At 40.0% G+C, this 9,332-nt stretch overlaps 1 protein-coding gene across 5 annotated transcripts in view; it reads left to right on the top strand.

Moving 5' to 3' along the window:
• The window catches only part of LOC135917120 (uncharacterized), a 55,184-nt gene extending 47,342 nt beyond the window's left edge, over positions 1-7,842 (top strand). Inside the window, exons 10-12 of one of the 5 annotated variants that reach the window (XM_065450609.1) lie at positions 1,122-1,154; positions 2,601-2,680; positions 6,923-7,842. In XM_065450609.1, the coding sequence (XP_065306681.1) occupies positions 1,122-1,154; positions 2,601-2,680; positions 6,923-6,936 (127 nt within the window). In that variant the 3' untranslated portion in view covers positions 6,937-7,842. The other 4 variants (XM_070532115.1, XM_070532119.1, XM_070532118.1 and 1 more) reach the window with 4 other exon arrangements.
• The last annotated feature ends 1,490 nt before the right edge of the window (positions 7,843-9,332 follow it).

A 9,332-nucleotide genomic window follows, 5' to 3' on the forward strand; every position in this document is an offset into this window, starting at 1 on the left:
AGTTAAAACAGCAGTTGATAGGTACTGTAATTTCATACACGGCTTTCAGAGTAGTTTCCAACTTGGGAAACTACTTTTGATGGATTAGCTCAGTTATACTATCTGTCAGGCAAGCTAGGAGGCAATCTCTCCAATGCTGTCACTGCCTGCTTAGAAGTTTTCAAGCTATTGCACTTTAAATGCTTAGCAATTAGGGTAAACGATCAATATCTGAACCTCTGGTTTGCGGATGACATTGTCCTGTTGACACTGCGGATCAACTGCAACAAGTGATTGAGGACCTTAACCGAGAAAGTGTAAGAGCACGGTTTCAGATTAACATGCAAAAGACAAATGTTATGTTCAATAGCCTGTCAAGGAAAGGTAACAATAATTCATGATTGCCAGTTGACCTCTAGAGTGTGTGCAGGAGTACGTTTATCGAGGTTATTTCCTCGCAGGGAACCCTGATCACGAGAATGATATTTCTCACCAGCCTATAATTTTGTGTCCACTGCAGGACAAATGTCTCTTCCAGCATTCTCTAATTACCTCTGTCTTGCGCTAGCTGATTGATTGCTCCTGCAAATTTACAGAAGAAATGGGCTGGAGCATATGGCAGGCATTACTAAATCTTGACTAGAAGCTTACCACTGTCATTATAAGTGTGAAATCTTTGCAACCTTCATCTCCTAGCATATAGGGCAGAAACATGGAGGTTAACATAGAAGCTTGAAACAAGGACCACACAAAAAGCGATGGAACAAAAAAGCTAGGCTTTAAGACACAGAAAAAGAGCCATGTGGATCACAGAGCAAACGGGGATGGTTGATATTCTAGCTGACATTAGGAGAAAAAAATGGAGCTGGACCGGCCATGTAATGCATAGAGAGGATAACCGGTGAACCATTTTAGAGTTACAGAATGGTTGGCCAAATGAAGAGAAGCGCACTTGAGGAAGGCATATTTGGTGGGTTGATGAAATTATGAACCTTGTAGGTACAAGTTGTTTTCAGCTAGCAGCCGGCAGGGGTGATTGGAGATCACTGAGAGTTGCCTTCGTCCTGCAGTAAACATAAAAATGGGCTGATGATGATGAATATGTTATAGCTTTATGAGCCTCATTTTCTTTATACTTACAGGAACCGCCACATGCCTTCAAGAGTGCCTCAAAGGTCAGTGCAGGAGTAAGCTTTTGTCATTCGTAGAAGTACAGCTGTTAAGATTAATATGCATTTGCTCTCAATTTCTGAGAATATTTTTTAGTGCAGAAAACTTGTACGTGTATGCAATATGATGTGCTTATTTCCATTATCACGTCCAGTTTAAAAAAAATATCTTCTGTTTATATTTTTATACTAGGCGTGCAAATTCTTGGTTTGTCAGATTTTGCTAAGAGGGTATTAATAGAATTTGTATGATTCATGGAATACCACATCATAAACCATGCTGCTCTGCCTGCCATTTTACAACAGTTGCAAGATTTTGCAGTTGAAACTCGAGAGAGCGTCCTTCTGCAGCTTCAACGTCGTGCAACTCCTGTTACAGAGTAGGCATATCAATACAGTTCCTCTAAGGCATTCATTGAATAATATGCAAGCTACCGGTAACCTGTTAAGTGATGTCTTATGGAGTGATATTTTGTACATCTTTAGATAATATATTTACGAGAAGCTTGCATCAAGTTAGAACCAAGGCAGATCAACAATTATGGACCTTTGTGTGTTGCTAGTTGGTGCTTGTAAAATATGGAGGGGTTTGATCTATGAGAACTTCATTATTGGGTAATGTAAGTACGATTACTGGTACACCCTGACATCTGAGCCTTTAAGGAGCATCTGAAGATGATGGGCTTGCTCTGAGGTTGTGCTTCATCTGTTGTGCAGGGGATGCTGGCTTTTACCTAAGATACGTAACAAATCAATGATTTCTAGGGATTTACGTGCCGAAACCGTGATTGATTATGAGGCAGGCAGTAGTGGGGGACTCCGGATTAAATTTGACCACCAGGTACTGCTCGACGTTCCCCCAATGCATGAGACCACGGGCGTTTTTGCTTTTCGCCCCTATAAAAAGTGGCCGCCGCAATTGGGATTTTATCCTGTGATCTTGGGGTTAGCAGTACAACACCGTAGCTGCTGAGTCACCGCGGCGGGTTAACCGACATTTAAGAGACCTCATATTCAATATAAGCCCACAATATTTCATATATATAGAAGTTTTCAGCACCAAACACAAAGAATAAAGATTTTAAAGAATATTTTGTTTAAGGCCCATGTCTTTCCTGAACCTGTGCTGCGAGATACAAATATGAATACATTTACAAGCAGGCCAAGCTGAGAAGCACTAATGCGGATTACTCCGCCCACGTCTGTGGGAAGCTAAGCTTAAAAGCACTTCATGTGTGATGGAATTAGGGGACGACAACTGTAGAATTTTGAATTTCGGGTGTCCATGCTTTATATGATTATTGAATGAATTCGTACTTGATTTCATTGTTTAGGTTTTTCAGCCCTCGCCCTCTACGTGACAATGCTGGCTGTGAGATCATGCCAGCTCGGTAGGCTGCAGTATTTTGTCAGCAAACTACAAGGAGCGAATGCCAATGTTTTTTTTTCTAGACCGATGTCTGTGCCAGAGCAGAGATCACAGAGATATTCAAGCAACTCTGCTTCACAAGCTAAGAGCTGCCAGTGCGAATGTAAGTTGAAAAGCTAGCACAGTTGCCTGCAGCTGCATTGCTATTAAGTACGCCTAATGTGACTTGCTCACTTGATGCTTCATTTGGTCTAAGGTATGTGACTGGCCAGAATATAGCATGTGGAAATTTGTTTATGTCAAGGTAATTGGACTCTAAAAAGGGACATTATAGTACGCTAGTACACTCCATTTTGGAAATAGCAGAAGGGCAACTTCTACAGTAAGAGGAGGTTTGGGGAGGCAGAAGTGACAAAATGAAAAAAATACTGTTACTGCAACTTTCTAAAGTTCTGTGCTAACCCATTGTGCTACGAATTGCAATAGTGTCTGTTTAGTGCCAGGTAACTGATAATGGATAAATAAGGATTATAATCTATTACGACAAAGCAAGTTTTGAAGATACATGGCAAAAAAATCGGCCGTGCCTCGCATAGGCCTTTAAAATTCATGCAATGTAGTAACGCTGCAGTTCGGCTGAAATATTTTGTAAAATGTGTTTAACCTTCATTTTGTGAACTAGCAATCATTCAATAAATAAATAAAACAACCTGAGCAATAATGTATCACTTTAAACCTTTTTGTTGCTTCTAGTAGCCCTGCAACATATGTATTTGTGCCTGCTATATTATAGTTTGTGGGATTCAGCTCAATGTCGCTAAGATGAAAAAGTTCAGCAAAGATTGTCAAGGCGACACACATGACAGAAAAGATCCATGCATAATTTCCACATTTGAACTCAACTTATATCTGGTATGTTGAACCTAATGTTTGTAATTCTTTATGTGGCCAATTGTGTTGCTGCATGTAACAAGAATATCCTCCTTAAAGAGACAACAAAAACACACTAAATGAGGTTAGACTGCCTAGATAATATTTGAAAACTATTTTCATTACTTCCGAAAAAATAAGTTGAATAAAGAGAAAATTAAGGTCAAAGTTCCATTTTCTGTATTTCCCGCCAGAACTCGTTCACTGTACTTTACTATGATTTGAAGGATATCTAAGCACCTTTTGTTATGAATTTGGGCCTCCTTGACTGAGTAAAAGTTTGTAAAACTTGCAAGTTAGATCTTTATCAGCTTTAGAATACAATGTAGTCCACTTTCATTGATGAGCTATTAACTAGCAAATGCTGTCAAAAGTCTTGTGCCAACTCTCTTTCACTTTTGCAACTTTCCTGGCTATCTGTGGATAAGAGTGGCTCTTGGCAATTTATAAAGATAATTTCTCAAAGAGGTGAAACCATTTTCGCTCTTTAGTGTCCTTTTAATAATTGCAGGTTTTGTGGTTTACTTTCATAATCTCATTGGCTATGGAACGTATCAGTACATGAGGCAGAATGCAGTGATATCTTGATGCAGTGCTTTAAGGTGCTATTAACAATGTATGCGAGTGCGACTTTTCAAGTTCTGATGTGCGTACACATTTTTGACAGCTGACCAAGGCTGGATTTTGAAGGCGCTGGCATTCATAAAAATCAGAATGAAAACATCTTGACAATACTGAACAAAATGACTAAGATAAAAACAGGATTCGAGTGGGAAGAGTTTCTGTTCCCCATGGAGACACCGGAACAGCTGGAAAATCTGGAAGAAAAGCTTGCAAAAGATCAAGATGCCCGCCATACATTCGTTAGATGCTACAAGAAAGTACCATAGATTCGACTTTATGTATTTTTTCCTGATAAAACTTCTGGCGGACCTTCGAGGAGCAAATACTGGCCAGGCAGTTAGGGCATAACTTCGCTACCTTCTTTCTGATGGGCTGGCAGCAGCTTACAGTTTTCTTGGTAAAAAACAAAAACAAAAAGGAATTTTGCCAGCCTACATCTATGGAGCATCATTAAAGGTATGACCAGCCATATGTTTCAGATAATAAAAACACGAACGCTTGTATTGTTAGGAAAATGCACGCATATTATTGCACATAATGAACATTGCTTGTCTTGAATAGTAAAAATGGGGAAACGTCACACATAAAGAACTGAAATTTGGCATACGCTATTGCGTGATATGTTGCAGGACTGCTAATACAAAATTTTCTGCCTGTGTCCCTATATATATAGAAGTCGTGAATACAGATGTCAGAACTCGTGAAGCTCCTTTTGATGAGATCAGAGCCAACATCATGGTATGGCTGCAAAATGCCAAACACGCCGGGGCGACGACACTTCCACAACTTCAGCATTGTTTGCTAGATAACATCGTTTAATTTCCCTAAGAACGCGATAAGTTCGCAACCAGGTCTGATTTGCACTTGTTCACAGATATTTGAAAAATTTTATTATATATGTTGAAATGTTTGTCTTTTATAGAGATGCCAAGTATTTAGGGAAACAGTTTTAAAAACTATCCACTGCTATTGATATCAAGAGGCATGTTGAGTAGACCTATTGATATCAAGAGGTATGTTGAGTAGACACTAATAAAACTTGGACCTTTAGGTGCTTATCTTGTCCACAAACAATAGTCATCTACCTTGTGTGCCCTTCCTTTTTTAATGCTCTGCAAGTGCCACTTACAGTTCATGAATGGCAGGTATGCTATTCATTACAGTACATTATTCGCAAGCATGGAGAGCCATCATGAATAAGTTCTATGCGAAGTAGTTACATTAGTATACGAGACAATTTTGTTATTGTGGGTACCTTATTTATCAGTGCTTGAAAATTTTATTTCTCCAGGAAAAAAAAATTAAGTGTCAACAAAAGACTGCCACTGTGCAGGCGCACTTATAGGCCACATCACTGCTCATAATTTTGACTCAAGCTGCTGTGTAGTGGAATTTATGTTTTAAGTACAATTTAAATTTTAAAAGAAACTTGCTTTATCTAGCTTCATAATATTGATTTCTGTTGAAAGTGTTTAGTATAATGTGTGTAATGGCTCGCATACAAGGTATTTACTGCTTCTGTTTCTGGCTGGAGATGCTACGTACCAGTCACCTTATTGTACTGGTTGTCATGCATGTTATTTATTGTATTCACACTACATTTTGCTTGAGTGGTGCTTCATAATTCAGGACCTTAAGGTATGTAAAGTACTGATTATTATATACTGACATGGAATACATAGAAGGCATACATCACTCATTTTGCATGCATTGTAGCAGGTTGCATGCTCTTAGGCATTTTTGCTTCAGGTGCACTGACAGGCCCCTCGATATGAATTATTATATTTGATATGCACAGAGTGAAACATGTTTTGCCAACATGCAAAATAGATGTGATGCCTGCTTAGTGCAGCAATAGCACTCATTCCCTTAAGCAACATAATATTCAGCCAGCTATCTTGGTTGATAAACTTAACAGAGGTGACCCAATGCTTAAACGTTCTTTATAAAGGAACGGGTGGTGTTCGACAATAAATTTATCTATCGGGCCAGCAACGCTGTATTCTATTTGTAAATTTAAAAAATGCAAACGTTGATATAAGGAAAAAATTTAGGAGTGTTACCACTTATATGATAGAATGAATATATGGAGTTCAGTTTAGGCAAGTCAGTGCACTAAGTTGATGGGTAAAAGTCCACAACAATTGGTACTTAGAGGGGATGTGTTATGGATTGTTTACAGAGCCAATCAGTGCAAAATTGCTTCCTGCATAACTAATTGCATAGATTGATCAGTGTCTGGAGGTCTAAGTAGAAAATGCGATCATAAGGCTACAGCGTGCCAATAAATGCAGCAGTATTGGACATGTCATGATAACATAGCATGGTGTCTTGAATGGTAAATAGCACTTGACAGGTCACCTAAACCTTGGGCATAGTGCCTTTTATTATCTTTGCTTCCTTGCAATGTGCCAACTGAGCCTTCTCATTCAATGCACTGGCATCAACACAGTGGTCCTTGGTTAAAAGGGAAGAGACAGTTTGAACACAAATTGGGCATCTTCCCTTATCTGCTAAAAAGGACCTTCTCAAGCCATTTGAGAAATGGAAGTAACCAGGCAGGGCGAGTGAACACAAATTACATGGTCATCGTATATCCTGTCACTAATTTCAGTTGAAATGCTTGGTATACTTAAAGTAGAATCTACATAGTGTGTGCTCATTTCGTTAACCAGCGTGCATTTGCCACAGTAATTTTTCAATATTTAACCTTGCGTATGCTTATATTTATGATCTGGATACGGTGTTATAGTTGCATATTTTGTGTACACACCACTTTCATAAGTCATAATACAATTTAGTATGTCTTTCACATTGTACCTTAATTGTGCTGTTATGTGTTTCATTACAGCTGGAAAAATTTGAAGTAATGTGTAGGCCTGGCCACTTATCTAGCAGGCCTACCTAGAGGGAACACTTCAAGGTCTGTGCAAGTGAGTGAAGAGCAATTGCATATATATGCCAGCGGTGGTATGTGGGCCAGTCTTTCTGGTGAAGCCAAGGCTTGTGCATTCAAAAAATTTCAACCAGCGGTGTAGTGCAGCAATGTGTCTACTTCGACAAAATGGAGAACCAGTGCAGATATCTGGCACTCCTGTCCAGGGCAGCAAGTGTGTCTACATTGAAACCACTACCAGCGTGTACGGCTGTTCTATTTCCAGCGGGACTGTAGAATATTCAGTAGTGTGCTCTCAAGCTCTTCATCGGTGAAGCTCTGCCTGTACTGTATGCCAAATACTTTTGGACGTGAAAGTGGGGTGAACTGGTAAATATCGGTGGAGCTGTGCCTGGACTCTGTGGCAAATATTTTTGGATGGGAAAGTGTGGGTGAACTGGCAAAGATTTTGCTCTGGGATACATGTGTTATACTTTTTTAGCATTCATACCGCTTCTTTTACTTTAGCAGACTGGAGATGTGTGCAATGTGTGACACGTCAGTGTACTAATGTATTCGTTGCAACTTTGTTTTTGCCAGAGTGGTACATATTTGCCTCTTGTACAGGGCTTTTTAGATAAACCAATTAGTGTTGATTATGAGCATTGCTTCTGTTCTTACACAAATGCAGCTTCCAGTGCATTCCAGGTTATTTCCATGTTTATGTAAGTTTCTAATATGAGGCTTGCACATTCATTTCTCATGTTCTGGAGTGGCAAGATTATTTATGCTGCATTACTCAGTCTCATCGTTCACTGTACTGCAGTAGTGAACTACTCCCCCGCTTAAGTATTATATACTAATTTCACTTTAGTGCTTTTTTGTTGCATGGTTCTTTTTCGTGCCATTATGGTCTTTGATATATCTTCAAGCAATATTTCTAATTTTGAATTGTTCCCATTATTTGATTACTGTCACAGGATTGCTTAATGGTGGTATGCGGTGGTATTTCTTTTTGTGTTCTTTTCAAGCTTCTGAATGATTGGTAACATTCCATGGAGGCAGTTACCATCCGATTCAAACTCTTGCATTTTTCAGTCTACTTCTTCCATTCGCTGCGATGTCACTTCTGAATAGCTCTAGTCCATCTAATAGCACGTGCTCTTTACTATGATAAATGAGAAACTTTAGTACACTCCATGATTTTCTGTCCATTTTTGTATGTGTACTTGGAATTTTATTTATTTACTAGTTAATGTTCACTTTAGAATTCATTATGAATTGTTTCTGCGACTTTTGTCATCGTTGATGTACTTTATCTATTTCCATTTCTCACACATTTTGCTCAAACCTTGCATAAGCATTACATTTTAATAAAGTGTTTTTCATTGGTCACAACGTTCTCATTTCATGAATTCTTGGCATGAAGGCCTTGGTCTGGCCGCCTGCCAAGTCGTGACCATTTGTTCTTTGCAGGATGTCATTCCCATTTTGGTTGTAAGCATCGTAGCATACTAAAGACGGTATTATGGATTCATTATTTCTAACAGGCTCATTTTCATGTGACTTGATAGAGGATGCGCCGGCCTTCCGGGCAACAGTGCTTGGCACTGCACCACGGCTCTTACAGTCAACACCGATGGTTCTACTAATCTGGGGTGCGATCGGAGACCGTTGTTGGAAACGCCTGTTCAGATTCTCCTCACGCGATTGGCTTAGGCCGTGCCGACGGGTGCGGCGCACGACGTCGGTGCGGCATAGGCCAGTCACATGAGGCGAAACTGAGCGTGCGTTTCGATCAACGATGTCCGATCGCGCCCCTGGCACCTGCGAAAATTTGCTTCAGAGTATCGTAAACCTTTCCAGACCACTTCTATACCAGCTTTTTGATAACTTCCTGAAGAAGTTTAGAAATTGGTTACGCATAGTTTTGGCAAAGAGAATATTTGTGTCTTCCCCAGTCCTATTTCAAGACCAGCTTTTGAATACGTCTTGCAGACGTGTTGTAGATCGTCTCAAGAAAGTAATTAAGCCACACATTAGCAGACATATACGACGTTTTCACAACGAAGTTTTCTCATTTGTGTCTTCTTTAAACCGTTTTTATCGTCTTGGATAAACGCTACCAAAACGTTAGGTATCTCTTTTGTGCTACCTAGGATCCATGACCATGCGATGTGTTCGAACATTACGTCCCGCAACCTCTTCATCCGGCCTTTCCAGCCGGCGTTTGCAAGGCTGCGCTCTCCCACCGGTCTTCCCCCACTAGATACATCGGATGGCGCCCTCAGCACATCGGTTCCGGGTTCCGCTGCGCTCTTACTGTGCACGCACGTCGCGGTGGTCGATCCCGCTGCAGATAGTGAATTTCACAGTCGCATTCGAG

This window comes from Dermacentor albipictus, chromosome 1 (genome assembly GCF_038994185.2).
Source record: "Dermacentor albipictus isolate Rhodes 1998 colony chromosome 1, USDA_Dalb.pri_finalv2, whole genome shotgun sequence".
Taxonomy (NCBI): domain Eukaryota; kingdom Metazoa; phylum Arthropoda; class Arachnida; order Ixodida; family Ixodidae; genus Dermacentor; species Dermacentor albipictus.